At 40.7% G+C, this 18,800-nt stretch overlaps 1 protein-coding gene across 4 annotated transcripts in view; it reads left to right on the top strand.

Annotated features, from left to right (window-relative positions):
* The window catches only part of GOLGB1 (golgin B1), a 75,046-nt gene that overhangs the window by 52,983 nt on the left and 3,263 nt on the right, over positions 1 to 18,800 (top strand). For all 4 annotated transcript variants that reach the window (XM_043473099.1, XM_043473098.1, XM_043473100.1 and 1 more), the window contains 6 exons: positions 3,292 to 3,470; positions 12,716 to 12,881; positions 13,068 to 13,205; positions 15,445 to 15,600; positions 16,485 to 16,582; positions 17,028 to 17,162. In XM_043473099.1, the coding sequence (XP_043329034.1) occupies positions 3,292 to 3,470; positions 12,716 to 12,881; positions 13,068 to 13,205; positions 15,445 to 15,600; positions 16,485 to 16,582; positions 17,028 to 17,162 (872 nt within the window). The remainder of the gene's footprint in view (positions 1 to 3,291; positions 3,471 to 12,715; positions 12,882 to 13,067; positions 13,206 to 15,444; positions 15,601 to 16,484; positions 16,583 to 17,027; positions 17,163 to 18,800) is intronic.

The raw sequence follows: 18,800 nt of genomic DNA, 5'->3' as shown, positions 1-18,800 counted from the left end.
CTGGCTCAGTGGTAAAGAATCCACCTGCCAATTCAAGAGAAGCAGGGGATGTGAGGGATTTCCCCAATGGCTCAGCGGGTAAAGAATCTGCCTGCAATGCAGGAGACATGGGTTTGATCCCTGGGTTGGGAAGATCCCCTGGAGAAGAAAATGGCAACCCACTCCAGTATTCAAGTTGCAATACTGGATTTGCAAAGAGTTGCAAAGAATCTGACACAATTGGGCACAAGCACCTCCCAACCTATGTATTACTTTTATTTTCCTTGTCACCTTTGTTTTTCCTGGAATGAATAACTGTGTTTTTGTTGTTGTTACTGAGTTTTCTTTGTACTTATCAATGTAATTTAACCCCAGATTTACTGTCATTTATCCAAATTTTTCAAGATGTTTATTCCTGTATGTTTTGTCTTTAGGAAGAAAATTCTCTTGAAGTCTCTTTTTTGCTCTTATGTGAATCAGTTGCCCTATGTTATTCCTAGGACATAATTTTCTTTCTAGAATATCTCCCTCCTTTTCTCTCCTGTGTTAGATCTCCTGTTTCTTGTATTCTATGTTTTCCTCATCTTGGTTTTGTGCCATCATTTTGTTGGAATAAATCAATAATTCTCCGAGAAAAGATACAGGGAAATGTCTTATCATTTCCGATAGTTTGGTGGAGTACAGAATTCTAGGCTGAAATGATTTCTTTTCAAAACTGTGAAGACATTGTTCTATTCCCTTTTAGCTTACATTGTGGTTCAGGAGTCCAAGGATTCTGATCCTTGATCCTTTTTATGTGATCTGGTTCTCTCACTGTTTATCTAGTTTTATCTCTAGCTTTCTCCCTCTCCCTCATGTCTCTCTCTCTCTCTGGAAATACAGTTGGACCTTGAACAGCATGGCTTTAAAATGCATGGATTCACTTATACATGGGTTTTCTTCAGTAATAAATACTACAGTACTCTAGGATCATCAGTTGATTGACTCTGTGGTTGTGGAACAGCAGATATAGAAGATATACAAGGGGCTGACAATAAAGTACACACGGATTTTCAGCTTCACAGAGGGTGGGGGTACCCCCACCCTTGTGTTGTTCAACCGTCAACTACATGTAGAATCTTTCAGTCCAGTATGTTCTGATGTTTCACAATAATGTGTTTTGGTGTGAGTCTATCTTTATTCATCATTCTGTCTAGTCCTTTGAATCTAAGAAGTCTAAGAATATAAGAATCTAAGAAGTTCACCAATTTTGAGAAATTCCTTTGAATTCTGTTTTATCACTTTCCCTGGTCCTTTTTCTCTACTGCCATTTTCTCCCCTGTGAAATTCTGTTACTTAGGTGTAGGGCCTTCTGGGTTGGTTCTATAATTTTCTTACCTTTTCTATCCTTTTTATTTTGGGAAGACTTTTCTTACCTCTGTCTTATGAATCCTGTATTGAAGTTTTCATTTTTGTTATCATGTTCCTGATTTCTAAGGATTTTTTTTTTTTTTTTTTGTCTTGTAGATATATGTTCTTAATTTATCTCTGCAAGTAGATTGGGGGCAAATTTGTTCTTTGAAATTTTCTTGTGAGTTTTTCTTTATAGTTTTAAATTTTCTGCTATAATGCTTCTGATTTCCAATATTCTCTTAAGTCTTTGAGTACATGACATGCTTTCTTCTGTTAATCTCTTCTGAATTACTTTTCTTCCGGTTTCTTTTTATCTCTGCCTAATGTTAGCTGTTCTTCAGGGAAGGGTTAATCAGTGGTTTATTCTTCATGTTCAAAGGTGGAGTCTAAGAAATGCTTGTGGGTGGGACTTACCAACTGAGTTTCACTCATGGTTATCTTGCTGAGCTTTTTGAGGGCAGTCCCATGTTGATATCTTTAGTTCCTCTTGGGTTAGTCAAATTTTCCAAAGAAGACTTCTCCGTTTTCTGCATGGATGGTAAAGGCCTCTGTGCCAGAACTCTTCGAGCTGAGTATGAGAAAAGTCTTCTAATATTCAGAAAGCATGCATTCAACTGATCACCCTGGTGCTGGAGCAGTACCTTTACCTTCAGCTGTTCCATAGTCCAGAGACACTCCTTCAACCTTCTCTAAAGGATCAAATTCTTCTTGTCTGTCAGAGTAACAAAAAGTGTGAAATTGGGAGTGTATTTAGGGATGTTGTTGTTCTTAAGCATCTTTCATCTGATCCTCCTTATTTCAGCTATCACCTCCTTGCTACTCCCATCACTATCTTTCCCAGAAGTACCTGGTGCTGTTAATTCCTAAGCCTTTTGGAGAGTCTGCTGAGTAAGTTCTGTTGGTTCTTGGCTTTCCCAACTGCCATCTTAAGACTTGCCATTCCCAGATCTCTTAAGTCAGTTACCATTTATGCATCTACTTTTTAGCTTCCAAAATTAATTTCATTGCTACTGACTCCTCTTTTGTTGTTCTTGTTCTTGTGTTTTATGCTTATAAAATATCTTTATTGTAGCTTTAGTGATATTTCCAGAAGGGTGAAAGAGATATGTATTTAGGGCTCCCCTTTTTGCCCTGACATCCTTAATTATTTCTTACTGCCAAGCTTTTAATGAATATTGGGGGTAAAGAGTTAGAAGATATATCTGGAATGTAATAGATAGGCAGGTTTGTTATTTAAAGGCAAGTTCATCTTCATCAACACCGCCACTGACTTTTATATGTGGAGTGTATTAATTTTCTTGTCAAATTCTCATAATCTTTATAAGAGGTACTTTAATTATCTTCATTTTATAGGTGAAGGAAATTAAGGCTTAAAGAGTATGTGAAACATACATAGGAGCACACACTATGTGGGCAGGATAACTGACTCCAAATTCTAACTGTTCTTAAGCACTGGGCCTGGATATCACTGCCTTCTTTATAATCAACATCAGCTATGGTAGAATTAAGGTTGATATTCATGAACCAGAGTTTAGAAGCCTAGCCAGGGCACGTGGTTAAATAGAAAGCCAGTCTATCTTTGTACTTCTTGTCTTAGGGAGTTACCACCCCCAAGCAGCTATAAGTCCTTTGTCTATCTCATCTCCAGAGTTATAAATCTAAAATCAGCTTAGGACCTCAGGGCCAGGGGACTAGCGTTGATGTTGCAGTTGTTGGGCTCTGCTGCCTTCATGGCCACTCCATGGGGAGGTTCCCACCAGCCTTGCTGCATGTATTTCACTACATTAGGGATTCATGCTTCAATTATGTCAGTGAATTGTTGGGTGTTAGTAGTCTATTGTGATGTTGACTGACTAGCAGGGAGCTAGCTAAGTGGATGAAATGTGATAAATCACCCTTTTACTTTCCTTTTGGTTAAAGTTGAAGGAGTTGAAGAATCTGCAGCAGCAATATTTACAGATTAACCAAGAAATCACTGAGTTACGTCCACTGAAGGCTCAACTTCAGGAGTATCAAGATAAGACAAAAACATTTCAGATTATGCAAGAAGAGCTCAAGCAGGAAAACGTCTCCTGGCAGCATGAGCTGCATCAGCTCAGGTATAGTAATCTCTGCTTTATAACCCTTTCTGTTGTTGTTCATTGTTGTTCAGTTGGGAAGTCGTGTCTGACTGTTTGTGACCCCATGGACTGTAGCATGCCAGGCTTCTCTGTCCACTATCTCCCAGACTTTGCTCAAACTCATGTCCATTGAGTTGGTAATGCCATCTAACTATCTCATCTTCTGTTGCCCTGTTCTCCTGCCCTCAATCTTTCCCAGCATTAGGATCTTTTCCAATGAGTAGGCTCTTCACATCAGGTGGCCAAAGTATTGGAGTTTCAGCTTCAGTATCAGTCCTTCCAATGAATATTCAGGACTGAGTTCCTTTAGGATTGACTGGTTTGATCTCCTTGCAGTCCAAGGGACTCTCAGGAGTCTTCTCCAGCACCACGATTCAAAAGCATCATTCTTTGGCACTCAGCTTTCTTTATGGTCCAACTCTCAGAGGACTACTGGAAAAACCATAGCTTTGACTATATAGACCTTTGTTGACAAAGTGATGTCTCTGCTTTTGAATACGCTTTCTAGGTTTGTCATAGCTTTCCTTCCAAGAAGCAAGCGTCTTTTAATTTCATCGCTGCAGTCACTGTCTACAGTGATTCTGGAGCCCAAGAAAAGAAAACCTGTCACTGTTCCCACTTCTCCCCCTTCTGTTTGCCATGAAGTGATGGGACCAATGCCATGATCTTAGTTTTTTGAATGTTGAACTATAAGCCACCTTTTTCACTCTCCTCTTTCATCCTTATCTAGAGGCTCCTTAGTTCCTCCTCATTTTTGGCCAGTAGAGAGTAGTATCATCAGCATATCTGAGATTGCGGATATTTTCCCCAGCAATCTTGATTCCAGCTTGTGATTCATCCTACAGCCTAGTATTTTAAATGATGTACTCTGCATATAAGTTAAATAAGCAGGGTGACAATATATAGCCTTGTGATACTCCTTTCCCAATTTTGAACTAGTCTCTTTTTCCATGTCCAGTTCTGTTGCTTCTTGACCTGCATACAGGTTTTTTAAGAGACAGGTAAGGTGGTCTAGTATTCCCATCTTCTTAAGAATTTTCCACAGTTTGTTGTGATCCTTTTGGTTTTTTCTTTTATTATTATGAAATAATTATAGATTTGTAGAGAGTTGCAAAAAAAATAGTACAAAGAGCTTTCATGTACTCTTCATCCAGTTTCCTCCAGTGGTAATATCTTACATCACTATAATTTGATTTCAAAACCAGGAAATAGTCATTGGTACAATTCAAAGACCTTATGCAGGTTTCACCAATTAGACTTTCACTCAAGTATGTGTATAGTTCTGTGCAACTTTATCATGTGTGTGGAGTCATGCACCCGCCACTGCAACAAGATACACAACTGGCCCATCATCACGAATACGTCCCTTGTGCTATTAGTTTATAGTTATTCTTCCTGTCCCTCCCGTCTCCACATCCGTAACTTCTGGCAACCACTTATCTGTTTCTCCATCTCATTTTGTCTCATTCTGAGAATTTTTTAGTATGTAACCTTTTGAAATTAGCTTTGCTTATGTATAATGCCCTTGACATCCGTAACATCTTTGCATGTATCGATACTTCATTCTTTTTATTGATGAACAGTATTTCATGGTATGAATGTACTGCTTTAACCATTCATCCATTGAAGGTCTTGTGTTGTTTCTAATTTTTAGCTACTATAAATAAAGCTGCTGTAAACACTTGTGTATAGACTTTCATATGGACAGTAAGTTTTAATTTCTCTGAGATAACTGCCCAGGAGTGCAAATGCTAGGTCATATAATAAGTATGTTTAGATTTTAAAGAAGCTACAAAACTACATTCCAGAATGACTGTATTATTTTACAACAATATATGAGTGATCCAGTTTCAATATCAAATGCTTCAGCTTCATCAGCATTTGATACTGTAACTGTATTTTAGTTTTTAATAGGTATGTAATGCTGTTCCATTGTGGTTTTAATTTGCATAATGGCTACTAATGTTGAACATTTTTTATGTGGTTATTTGACATTATATATCCTTTTTGATGAAATATTTGTGTTTTTTCTGTTTTCTAATTGTGTCATTAATTTTTACTGTTGAGTTTTGAGAGCCTTTTTGTTTGTTTTTCATTCCAGATACAAGTGTTTTGTCAGCTATGTGACTTGCAAATGTTTTCTTCCAGTCTGCAGTTTATTTTTTTCTTCTTTCCATTGAGAAGGTCTTTTTAATTTTGATGAAACCAGTTTATTGCTTATCTTTCTTGTTATTCAGATGCAATAATTGTTATTGTTCTATTTTCAGGTTCATCAATACTTTTTTCCTTCATCGCTTCTATTCTGCTCTTGAATCCATTCAGTTAGATTTTTACTTTGGATATTTTGATATTTTTTCATTCTAAAATTTCCATTTAGATCTTCTTTATATCTTCTATTTCTTTGCGGAGGCTTCCTCTGTTTTCATTTATTTCCAGTGTGTTATTACTTTTTGAAGCATTTATATGATGGCCACTTTAAAATCCTTCTATAATTCTGTATGTATGTTTCCAACATCTGTGTCATCTTGGGTCTTGTAATCTGTTAATTTTGTTTTCTCAATCAAATTGTGATTTACCGGTTTTTTAGTATGATGAGTGATTTTCAGTAGTTCCTGAACATTTTGGAGTCTTGTAAGTTTTAATGATCAATCTTCTTTAAATCTCTAGTAGGCTTCCACTAGCACCATGCCAAGAGGGAAAGAGGGACACTACCAATTTACTGCTGGAGCAAGTTTTTTTATCAATACTTAGTGGGAGAAATGTGGGCTTTCCCAGGTGGCGTGGTGGTAAAGAATCTACCTGCTAATGCAGGAGAGGCAAGAGACTCGGGTTTAACTTCCAGGTCAGGAAGATCCCCTGGAGCAGGAAATGGCTACCCACTCCAGTATTCTTGCCTGGAAAATCCCATAGAAAGAGGAACCTGGTGTGCTACAGTCCATGGGGTCAGAAAGAGTCAGACACAGCTGAGCATACACGTACGCAGTGGGAGGAATAAGGAAAAATGCATCTACTCCATCTCGTCAGGATCTAGAAATCCAAGCCCTTTTCTTTCAAAGATGAATAACAATGCTATGTGTTCTATTAGAGGAAAAAAAATATGATAGGAACTGATATTTTTGATGGTTCATTTAATTCAGTGTCTCAGATTTGATCCAAAAAGTAAAGGTAAAGAATAAGTAACAGTATATAGACAGGTCCTGTTCTTACAGCCTCATTGTTGGGACTTTGTTACTGTTCAGTAAGACGGTGCAGTGCACCTTAGTAAAACCAAACCCAAAGCTTTCAAGATTTGATACTGAAAGGAGAATCTCTGTGTTGGAAAGTGCTGCTGATCAAGCAACACCTGCCTTGTCTCACCGGCTGCTACAGGGCCAGCACAGCCAAGTGAATACAGAGAATATGAGGTGGGGTCTAGAGTCCCATCCAGCTTACAAGGGGCTACCCTGATGACACATATCAATATAATAAAAATAATTATTGTAACATCCCTAGGAGAGCTCTTTAGCATTTTTTAAATTAACTAATTAATTAGGCTGCATCAGGTCCTTTGCCTTGTAGCATATGGGATCTTAGTTCCCCAGCCAGGGATCAAACCCATTTCCCATGCATTGCAAGGTGGATTCTTAACCACTGGACCACCAGGAAGTCCTCCTAAGAGGGCTCTTAATGTGTAAATTTGAGAAGATTTGTTCCTTCACAGATCCTAGATACTTTACTAACATGATATGTCAAAATAAACCTTAAGCAAAGTTTATGGAACAAAACACTTTTTCGAATTGGGTCATTTAAGCTTTATGGAGTGACATTACATCCAAAAAATTTTCATATTCAACATATTTGCAGACTTTCTCATAAGTGAAAATATATCAGACTTACTCCATGGAGTTGACAAAGTTCCCAAATGATACAAGAACACTTTTTTTTTTTTTTTTTTTTAATTAACAGATGATTGAAGAGAAGGTAAAAAACTGAATTTTGCTCTCTGGGAATACAAATTTCTCCTGTTTCTTCATTCTGTAATTGAACCTCCAGAAGGAAGGTGAATTACTCCCATTTCAACCTCATGCCTTTTTTCCAACAGGGAATAGTTGCCCCAGCTTATTCCCTTAGAATCTCAATTCATCATCAAGAATCTCAGTTCAGCTGAACACTGAATTTAGGGCCCTTCCAAGGTGATCGGGAGCACAAGGGTGCATCACCTTGATGTCACCCATATTATATCCAAATTACCTATAACTAAAAGGAATCAGCAAACTAAAATGGACTGGAATGGGTGAATTTAACTCAGATGACCATTTAATCTACTACTGTGGGCAGGAATCCCTTAGAAGAAATGGAGTAGCCATCATAGTCAACAAAAGAGTCCAAAATGCAGTACTTGGATGAAATCTCAAAAACGACAGAATGATCTCTGTTCGTTTCCAAGGTGAACCATTCAATATCATGGTAACCCACGTCTATGCCCGACCAGTAACGCTGAAGAACCTAAAGTTGAATGGTTCTATGAAGACTTACAAGACCTTTTAGAACTAACACCCAAAAAAGATGTCCTTTTCATTATAGGGGACTGGAATACAAAAGTAGGAAGTCAAGAAACACCTGGAGTAACTCGCAGATTTGGCCATGGAGTACATAATGAAGCAGGGCAAAGGCTAATAGAGTTTTACTAAGAGAATGCACTGGTCATAGCCAACACCCTCTTCCAACAACACAAGAGAAGACTCTACGCATGGACATCACCAGATGGCCAACACCGAAATCAGATTGATTATATTCTTTGCAGCCAAAGATGGAGAAGCTCTATACAGTCAGCAAAAACAAGACTGGGAGCTCAGACCATGGCTCGGATCATGAACTCCTTATTGCCAAATTCAGACTTAAATTTAAGAAAGTGGGGAAAACCACTAAACCATTCAGGTAACCTAAATCAAATCCCTTATGATTATACAGTGGAAGTGACAAATAGATTTAAGGGACTAGATCTGATAGGCAGAGTGCCTGATGAACTATGGACGGAGGTTTGTGACATTGTACAGGAGACAGGGATCAAGACCATCCCCAGGAAAAAGAAATGCAAAAAAAGCAAAATGGCTGTCTGAGGAGGTCTTACAAATAGCTGTGAAAGGAAGAGAAGCAAAAAGCAAAGGAGAAAAGGAAAGATATACCCATTTGAATACAAAGTTCCAAAGAATAGCAAGGAGAGATAAGAAAGCCTTTCTCCGCGATCATAAAAAAAAAAGAAATAGAGGAAAACAATAGAATGGGAAAGACTAGAGATCTCTTCAAGAAAGTTAGAGATACCAAGGGAACATTTCATTCAAAGATGGGCTCAATAAAGGACAGAAATGGTATGGACCTGACAGAAGCAGAAGGTATTCAGAAGAGGTGGCAAGAATACACAGAAGAACTGTACAAAAAAGATCTTCATGACCCAGTTAATCAGGATGGTGTGATCACTCTCCTAGAGCCAGACATCCTGGAATGTGAAGTCAAGTGGGCCTTAGGAAGCATCACTACAAAGCTAGTGGAGGTGATGGCATTCCAGTTGAGCTTTTTCAAATCCTGAAAGATGATGCTATGAAAGTGCTGCACTCAATGTGTCAGCAAATTTGGAAAACTCAGTAGTGGCCACAGGACTGGAAAAGGTCAATTTTCAATCCAATCCAAAAGAAAGGAAGTGCCAAAGAATGCTCAAACTACCGCACAATTGCACTCATCTCACATGCTAGTAAAGTAATGCTCAAAATTCTCCAAGCCAGGCTTCAGCAAGACATGAACCGTGAACTTCCAGATGTTCAAGCTGGATTTAGAAAATGAAGAGGAACCAGAGATCAAATTGCTAACATCTACTGGATCATCGTAAAAGCAAGAGAGTTCCAGAAAAACATCTGTTTCTGCTTTATTGACTATGCCAAAGCCTTTGACTGTGTGGATCACAATAAACTGTGGAAAATTCTGAAAGAGATAGAAATACCAGAACACCTGACCTGCCTTCTTAGATATCTGTATGCAGGTCAGGAAACAACAGTTAGAACTGGACATGGAACAACAGACTGATTCCAAATAAGAAAAGGAGTACATCAAGGCTGTATATTGTCACCCTGCTTATTTAACTTATATGCGGAGTACATCATGAGAAATGCTGGGCTGGAAGAAGCACAAGCTGGAATCAAGATTGCTGGGAGAAATATCAGTAACTTCAGATATGCAGATGACAACAACCCTTATGGCAGAAAGTGAAGAGGAACTAAAAAGCCTCTTGATGAAAGTGAAAGAGGAGAGTGAAAAAGTTGGCTTAAAGCTCAACATTCAGAAAACTAAGATCATGGCATCTGGTCCCATCACCTCATGGGAAATAGATGGGGAGACAGTGGAAACAGTGACAGACTATTTTTTTGGGCTGCAAAATCACTGCAGATGGTGATTGCAGCTATGAAATTAAAAGACGCTTACTCCTTAGAAGGAAAGTTATGATCAACCTAGACAGCATATTAAAAAGCAGAGACCTTACTTTGCCAACAAAGGTCCGTCTAGACAAGGCTATGGTGTTTCCAGTAGTCATGTATGGATGTGAGCGTTGGACTATAAAGCAAGCTGAGCGCCAAAGAATTGATGCTTTTGAACTGTGGTGTTGGAGAAGACTCTTGGGAGTCCCTTGGACTGCAAGGAGGTCCAACCAGTCCATTATAGAGGTTGATGCTTTTGAACTGTGGTGTTGCAGAAGAACTTTGAGAGCCCCTTGGACTGCAAGGAGATCCAACCAGTCCATCCTAAAGGAGATCAGTCCTGGGTGTTCATTGGAAGGACTGATGCTGAAGCTGAAACTCCAATACATTGGCTACCTGATGCTAAGAGCTGACTCATTTGAAAAGACCCTGATGCTGGGAAAGATTGAGGGCAGGAGGAGAAGGGGATGACAGAGGATGAGGTGGTTGGATGGCATCACCGACTCAATGGACATGAGTTTGGGTGAGCTCCAGGAGTTGGTGTTGGACAGGTAGGCCTGGCGTGCTACAGCTCATGAGGTTGCAGAGTCAGACATGAGTGAGTGACTGAACTAAACTGAACTGAACTAAAAGAATAGTGTGTCAAGTTGCTACTGAAAACCAAAGAAGAGGTGCACGGTTCTAAAGACTTGTTTTTTGCAGCCACTTGTTCCTCTGAAACTTCCTGGCAGAGATTCTGAAAGAACTTTCCTGATAAAGTTGACCCTTAGGGAAGAGAAAAAGAGGGAGAAAAAAATGATTTCTGGTCTATTGATTTTTTTTTTCTGCATTTTCACCATTCTGTTAGCCTTTCTCTCTTTACCTTCCACATTTAAGCAGTTTTGAAGGAAATAAAAATTATATATCAAGTGGCTGTGAGTAAATTATAAGAAGGAAAGGAAGACATTTTACTTTACCTTTAGAAGGAAGAAGATATGAAGACACAGATTTGATTCACTGACTTTAGGACCAGCTTCTTTGCTGAATATCTTTTTTTTTTTTTTTAATATCTTTTTAAAACAGGATCCCTGTCTTGCTCTTGAAATACTTTCGAGAAACGAGCTTTCCAAACATGAAAAAGCTGGAACATCTCATTCAGGTTTCTATGGCACTGGGGTTGGCTAATCAGAAGAGCCTGGATTTATGCAATAAACTTTTTCTTCTACTTTAACTACTGTTTTGCTTATTCTGCTCTGGTTCCTGTGCTCTCTTACTTAAGGGGTAATGAGGTATGGCCCTTTTATGGCTGTTCTCTTAAGTAATCAGGCTTGTTCCTTAGCTCCTATTCTCCATTGAGGGTCTCTCCAGACTGTAACTACTTGTCCATCTTTCAAAAAAAAAAAAAAGACTATTTGAAGCTTTATAAAAGATCTGTGATCTTTCTCACTCTTATACTCCTCCTTTCTTATTCTCTCTCATTTTTCACAAATATCAGAGAAAGTGTATTAGAGGATTTCTGTACCTTTTCCATATAGTGGCCTTGTAATAAAAATTTATTTTACTTTCTAAGTTTTATTGTTCTGGCTTTTTGAAAAAAAAAAAATCTGACTGTAATCCAAGTCACCTTTTGACACAGCAGGATTCTTTCATAATAGATTTATGTCCTTTAGAAAAGAAAGGACCATTTTACCTTACTTCTAGAGAAAAAGACAAAGTCTGATGTAGTTCAAACAAAATCTTGCATTATTGGGAAAAATAGAGACTAGTCATAAAGTAAAGAGATGCTGCACAAATTTGTTTACAACTCCCCCCCCCCCCTTTTTTTTTCAGGCATAGTGTAGCGAGAAGTAGAACTAAAGAATCTGGCTCAGAGGCAGCTTTGCTAGTTCTGCAGAAAATTAGCTGGAATCAAATAGAGGCCCCCCTCTTGATCAAATTCAGGGGATAAATAAATAGCAGCAGTTTATATGTAAATCCTTCCCTCCAGAACTCTGCCCTCCTCACAGTAAGTCATCAGATGGTTTGCCTAATAGTGGCAGATGGACATGTAGCTTGCAGGAAGCTAATGCTTCCTGGGTAGTGGTTACCTCAGAGCAGCAATCAGTGTTGGAATTACTCACCTGTGTTTGGTGTGTGACATATAGTATCTCATTAAATCATTACAATAATTCTAAGAAATAGATCATTTATTCCCATTTCACCAATGAGGCTCAGAGAGATTAAGTAACTTTTTTCAGGGTCTCATGCCTAGTGTAGAAGCGAGCCAGAGTTTGACCCAGCTCCTTCAGACTCTACAGTGGCATCCTCATAACCCTGATGTTGTTCTAAAGAATTACAGTGGTTTCCCATTGCTTACAGAGTAAATTTTATTTAGTATGGTGTTCAGTGCCCCCACAGAGTCTGACTTCTTTCCTCTTCACCTTCATTTCCTGCTCTATCCACTCTCCACACTGTGTCCTACAACAGTTCCAAAACTCACTTTGCATATTCATTCTTGTGCTTTTTGTTCTGTTGTCAACCTGAAATGCTTTTCCCATTATGGAAACCTGACTCATTGTTCAGAGTTCAGATCAAATAAATATCTGCTTTTCTGTGAAATCTTACCCAGTCCTGCCAGTTAGAGTTCTTTAAGTTCCTCTTCATCATCTTGCTGCACAATTCTATTTATAACATAAATTTCGCTCTGGTTATGTATTTTCGACTACATCTCCACATCCCATTAGATGTTTTGAATATGTAGTTATTCATCTTTGTCTCACAAGTATATATTTGCCTATGCCTATTTCATGTTTTCTCTAGGATGGAGAAGAATTCCTGGGAAATGCATGAGAGGAGAATGAAGGAGCAATACCTTATGGCTATTGCAGATAAAGATCAGCAACTCAGCCATCTGCAGAACCTTGTGAGGGAATTGAGATCTTCTTCTTCACAGACTGAGACCCACAAAGTGCAGTACCAAAGACAGGTGAGTAATTCCAACGCTGAATGTTGCTTGGAGGAAACATTAGCTTCCTGCAAGCTAAGTGCTCATCTGCCACTATTAGGCAAGCCATCTGATGACTTCCTGTGAGGTGGGCAGGGTTTCCGGAGGGAAGGATTTAAGTATGCACAATGTTTGGAGAGAGTTTCATCAGTGTTTATATCCTGGCAGGCATCCCCAGAGACATCAGTTTCCCTCAATGGATCACAAAACCTAGTTTATGAGACAGAGCATCTTAGGACTCAGCTCAATGACAGCTTAAAAGAAATTCACCAAAAGGAGTTAAGAATTCAGCAACTGAACAGCAAGGTATGTGTTCCCTGCTAGCCTGAAGTTCAATTTCTTGTTTCCATGACTAGAAGCAAGAAGGTAAGTAGAAGCTGTTTAAGCTTAGGCTCCAGCTCTATTAGAAGACAGAAGTTTTACCTTTCTCAGAGCCTGGATCCCTCACTTTAAAGCACCAGACACAGGGCCATTTCTTTTTCCTCACCTTTGCAGAGCCCTTGGGAGTGATTTGGAGAAGCCCATTCAATAAGAATGGTAAAAGCCAACTCCTTTAGGAAGGCTTCCTACACAACATCATCTCCCCATAACTCCTCACAAATCCTCCAGCAAGCTCCCTGGTATTTCTCACTAGTGTGTAGCAGAAAAGAGTCTCAGGAAGGAGGCTTGCATATGCAATTAGACAAAGCAATAGAGGTGAGGGGTCTGCTCTTCATTCTACTCCATTTGTAAGCTTCCTCACTGCCTATCTAATGTTGTGGAATTAAAGAAGCCAATTTGCTTTTTCCTGAACCCCAGGCTGGCTGCTCTAGACACTCTAGGAAGCATGCTGAAGTAGATGGACCTCTTTCTATGGGAAGAGCTGCTTTGCCATCTGGTCCCTAGAGCAAAGGCCGAGGCAAGAAAAAAGAAAATTATTCTCAGTGCCTTCTCATATCTGTCTTCTCCCCTCATCCATTCTTTGGCTTCTCTTCCTTCATCACCTGCTTCCCTTCCCTCACCATCTTATGAATCATTATACTCCTGTTGTCTCTGACTTGTCAGATTATTCTCTGGCAGCACCTCACCTGGTTCTGCCTTCTTCAGAGGAACCCAGCTAGGTAGTTTATGTTAGGGCTAGGAGGAATTTGAGTGATCATTTAGACTCTGGGATCCAAAAATTAGCTTTGAGGAGGACTATCAATATAAATGTCCAAAAATTATGCACAAAATGATGTGTTTGTGTTTGTAAGTTTCTCATCACAAAAACTCAGGCATTCACCAAGGGATCTGTGATCCAAAAATGGTAAAGATCAGTAGGCTGTACACAGATTAGGAAATTAAGGCCCAGAGATATTAAGTAATTTGCCCAAAGTGTTAGCAGCAGGTCAGTCTGGGGGTAAATATGGTAATGTACATGAAAAATACAGTGCCTGGTTTGTGTAGAAGGCACTCATTAAATGTTGTTAAATTCAACTAACTAACATTGAAGTATCAGAGACTGATAACACTGTTAACTCTGGCAGAGTTAAAAAAAAATTTGCATTTAAAATTTGCATTTTTTCAAGTAGGTTAGTTGGTCACAGTGAATTGGTAAAATTACAGAGCCTTCGTTGGGGGTGTTTTCTGGGAGTTTTCAGGGGATGCTATGGTGGGGAGACTCCAGAGCAGATCCTACCCAGTTCCTCTTTCAGCCTCGTCAGTTGTTTCCAAAAAGTTCTGCCCTTCATAGCTCTTAACACCTCCTCTTTCTATAAACTAGATCCCATCTCAACCTTGTTATATTTGCTTTCCTGAAGATTAGACTGTGAATCACTCTGGGCATTTGTCTTTCTAGGATGGTACTTGAAACTGCAATGAATAGCAACTAAAACATTTTTCATGTAAATATTTTAGTGGGGTAAAACACCAAAAGGTGCACAAATCACAAATACAGTCTGGTATATTTTCATGAAGTAAGGACACCTGTATAAGCAGCACCCAGACCAAGAATCAGAACATCTCCATCCCTAGGGTCGATCATTCACTTATTCATCATTCAGCAAACAATAACTATTATCTACCTTCTGTGAGCCTAGCCATATGCTTGGTATTGAGGATACACAGTGACCCTTCATGGAGTTCATAGTTTGGGGATATTAAAGCTTCCACTAACTGGGTCCCAGCTAACTAGGAGCCCTGCTTCTCGGGCTCTAGCATGGGTAGTAGCAGATGGGCTGTCAGCATAGAATGTCTCCTCTCCAAGCCACCACCCTGATTCTTCCCATGGATGCCCAGCCTTTGCTTATATCTCTGCCTGACCGTGGGGCTTCCCAGGTGGCTCAGTGGTAAAGAATCTGCCTGCCAGTGCAGGATGCAGGAGATGCAGATTCGATCCCTGGATCAGGAAGATCCCCTGGAGGAGGAAATGGCAACATGCTCCAGTATTCTTCCCTGAAAAATCTCATGGACAGGGAGCCTGGTGGACTACAGAGTTGTAAAGAGTCAGATATGACTAAGCATACACACTGCCTGCTCCTAGTGAAACAGTCCTGTGGGCTAGTGCTTATCGTCTCTCCTATTTCAGTTCTCTCAACTGCTGGAAGAGAAAAATACCCTTTCTATTCAGCTCTGTGACACCAGTCAGAGTCTCCGTGAGAACCAGCAGCACTACAGTGACCTTTTCAATCACTGTGCAGTCCTGGAGAAGCAGGTTCAAGAGCTGCAAGCTGTGAGTGAAAAGGTGAGAGGCTGGGGAAAGTGTTGGGAAATTGAGCACGGATGATAAAGCATAAAGCACAGCCTCGAAAAGATCAATGTCTTCAGGCTGAAGATCAAATAGGTGTGATGGAAACAGTGAGGAGAGGAGTGGAGGAATAAGGTCCAAGAAAAACTGAAGAGTGAATGGATTAGAAGGAAAAAGATCAACAGTGAGGTTCAGTTCAGTTCAGTCGCTCAGTCGTGTCCAACTCTTTGCGACCCCATGGACTACAGCACACCAGGCTTCCCTGTTCATCACCAACTCCCGGAGCTTACTCAAATTCATGTCCATTTGAGTGATCTGGTGGGAGAGAAATAAAAAAGTGAGTGGTAAACAGTGATGACTGAGACTTTTGGAAGGCTTTTTGCTTCAAGTAATAGGAAAGCTTTAGGGAGATTTGGACCTGAGAAACAAAATTGTTAAGAGTTGTTGACAGCCGTGGAGAGGGGAGGTTGTTGAAGTCGATGAAGACTGAGAATGAGCGTGGAGGGGAGTAGGACATGGCAGGAAGAGGAGAGGGGCAGGAGGAGTGGCTGAATCGGGCAGGGACCAGAGTGGCTTCTGGAAAGTAGATGGGTCTCCACTAGAAGCAAGAGGGAGTCAGTGACCAGCCTTGAAATTTTGAGAGGAGAGATTCAAGAATGAGATTCTGGAGGAAAGTCTAATGACGAGTTTTATGTAGGAGATTAATCTATTAGAGCAGAAGATTCTTACTTCTAAATCTGAACTTGAAGAGAGTGATAATAGAGGTATTCCTCTCCAAGATTTCTCTTTTTTCTCCAATGCCTAAGCAAGTTCTCATTTTGCCTGAGCACAATTTCTTGAGTGGTTTCATCACTGAATTACTAAATTTATTCTTCTTCCAGGGGCCGCTAAATATAGATGTTGCTCCAGGAGCTCCCCAGGAAAAGAATGGCAGTCACAGGAAAGGTGATGCTGAAGAACTGAGCGAGCCACAGCTAAGGTGGGGGAGCAGCTCTCAACCCTGGAGTGTGCGCTGTGTAGGCAGCACTTGGGCGGTCATCTAGTTAGAACGGGAGTCCTTTGTATGGATTTAATGTGTCTTCTTATCTTACTGGCCTCACAGGATTAATGTGAGCATTATAAAGTGACAATTATAATAACAAATTGAGTGTGAGTAGTTTGTGAAACAGACCCTTCCTACACACACACATCTTACTAAGATGATGATATTCAAATGAGAGATATTCAGAAGTCCCTAAAATCTCTTAAGGCATTTCCTGCAGCTTTATTTAATCTTTTGACAGGCATTCTTTTAAAATACTCATTGTGTTTGTACAGCCTTCTATAAATTTCCATGCTTTATAACCTTAGGAAGACTTCGAGTCCCTATATCTGCAACTCTGTCCTGCATCTAGTGATGCTGTTGTTTTCCTTTTGTCGTGAAGCTTTTCTGAGGCCCAGAAGCAGCTCTCCAGCACTAAACAGGAGATGAACGAGTTGAGAAAACTGCTGGAAGAAGAACGAGACCAAAGGGTGGCTGCAGAGGCTGCCCTCGCCACGGCCGAGGAGCAGATCAGGCGGTAAAGTACCGAGGGACACAGCCTCTCTTCATTTCTGACCCTTTCTGATTCTGTGTGTGTGTGTGCTTAGTCGCTCAGTCATGTCCAACTCTTTGTGACCTCATGGACTGCAGCCCACCAAGCTCCACTGTCCATGAGGATTCTCCAGGCAAGAACACTGGAGTGGATTGCCATGCCCTTCTCCAGGGGATCTTCCCAACCCAGGGATCAAACCCAGTTCTCCCATATTGCATTTGGATTATTTACCATCTGAGCCAACAGGGAAGCCCAAGAATACTGGAGTGGGTAGCCTATCCCTTCTTTAGGGGATCTTCCCAACCCAGGGGTCGAACGAGGGTCTCCTGCATTGCAGGTGGATTCTTTACAGCTGAGCTACCAGAGAAGCCCTTTTTGATTGTACTTGTATGCATTTCAGGGCCAGACTTGGGAATAAATAGGATCTAGTTCTCATCCTGCAGAGAAGGCAGTGGCACCCCACTCCAGTACTCTTTCCTGGAAAATCCCATGGATGGAGGAGCCTGGTAGGCTGTGGTCCATGGGGTCGTTAAGAGTTGGACACAACTGAGCAACTTCACTTTCACTTTTCACTTTCACACATTGGAGAAGGAAATGGCAGCCCACTCCAGTGTTCTTGCCTGGAGAATCCCAGGGATGGGGGAGCCTGGTGGGCTGCCGTCTATGGGATCACACGGAGTCTGACACGAATGAAGTGACTTAGCAGCAACAGCAGCAGTTCTCATCCTGAGATGGGTGCTGTAGCAAGAGTGGGCTCAAAAAAAAAAAAAGTGGGCTCAAGACAAGCCACAGTAATCCAAGCTCAGCCCATCCACAATTCCCTCTTTGGCCCTAATGCAGAATGGATATCGAGGCAGCTAATTGAGTGCTGCCTCCCCAGACCTGGCACTGCTGTTGTCCTGTTAGCACCTGACACACACTCCACAATGCCTATGGAACTCAGTGGACTTGCCATTTAAAAGCAGCCCACCAATGCTTACAAACATCTCATCCTTACTCAGTCTAGCCTACAGACGGTGACAGACTGACCTGCATGGTACCAGACCATGCTGTTTGCATCAAGGCTGCCCCTAAAAAGCTTATCTTATGGAGGAACAGACACAGAAGGGGTCCTGTGCAGCCAGTCAGGCTCTCATGAGATCAGGCAGGATGGAGCTAGGCTGGGCACATTGAGTTTCTCTTTCCAGGCTCACAAATCAGATTAAAGTGTTCCTTCACTCCTGAGAAAAGTGTGGGCCCTATAAAGAGAATGCAGGGGTTTTAGGCTCATCAACATCCCTTCATGTAGAGGAAACATCAGGAGTAGAGTTCCAGCCTTCCCACACAATTAAGAAGTGCATCCCTCTAGGCAAATGATTGATCAGGTGTGTGCTGTGTTACTTGCAGCACCTTGATACAGTTCTCATGGGATTTTTTTTTTAATTGAAGGATAATTGCTTTACAGAATTTTGCTCTTTTCTGTCAAACCTCAACATGAATCAGCCATAGGTATACATGTATCCCCTCCCTTTTGAACCCCCCTCCCATCTCCCCCCCATCCCACCCCTCTAGGTTGATACAGAGCCCCTGTTTGAGTTTCCTGAGCCATACGGCAAATTCCTGTTGGCTCTCTATTTTACAGAT

This window comes from Cervus canadensis, chromosome 7, assembly GCF_019320065.1.
Source record: "Cervus canadensis isolate Bull #8, Minnesota chromosome 7, ASM1932006v1, whole genome shotgun sequence".
Classification (NCBI taxonomy): domain Eukaryota; kingdom Metazoa; phylum Chordata; class Mammalia; order Artiodactyla; family Cervidae; genus Cervus; species Cervus canadensis.
Note: the sequence above shows the minus strand (reverse complement) of the source record. Positions and strands in the feature narration are given on the sequence as shown.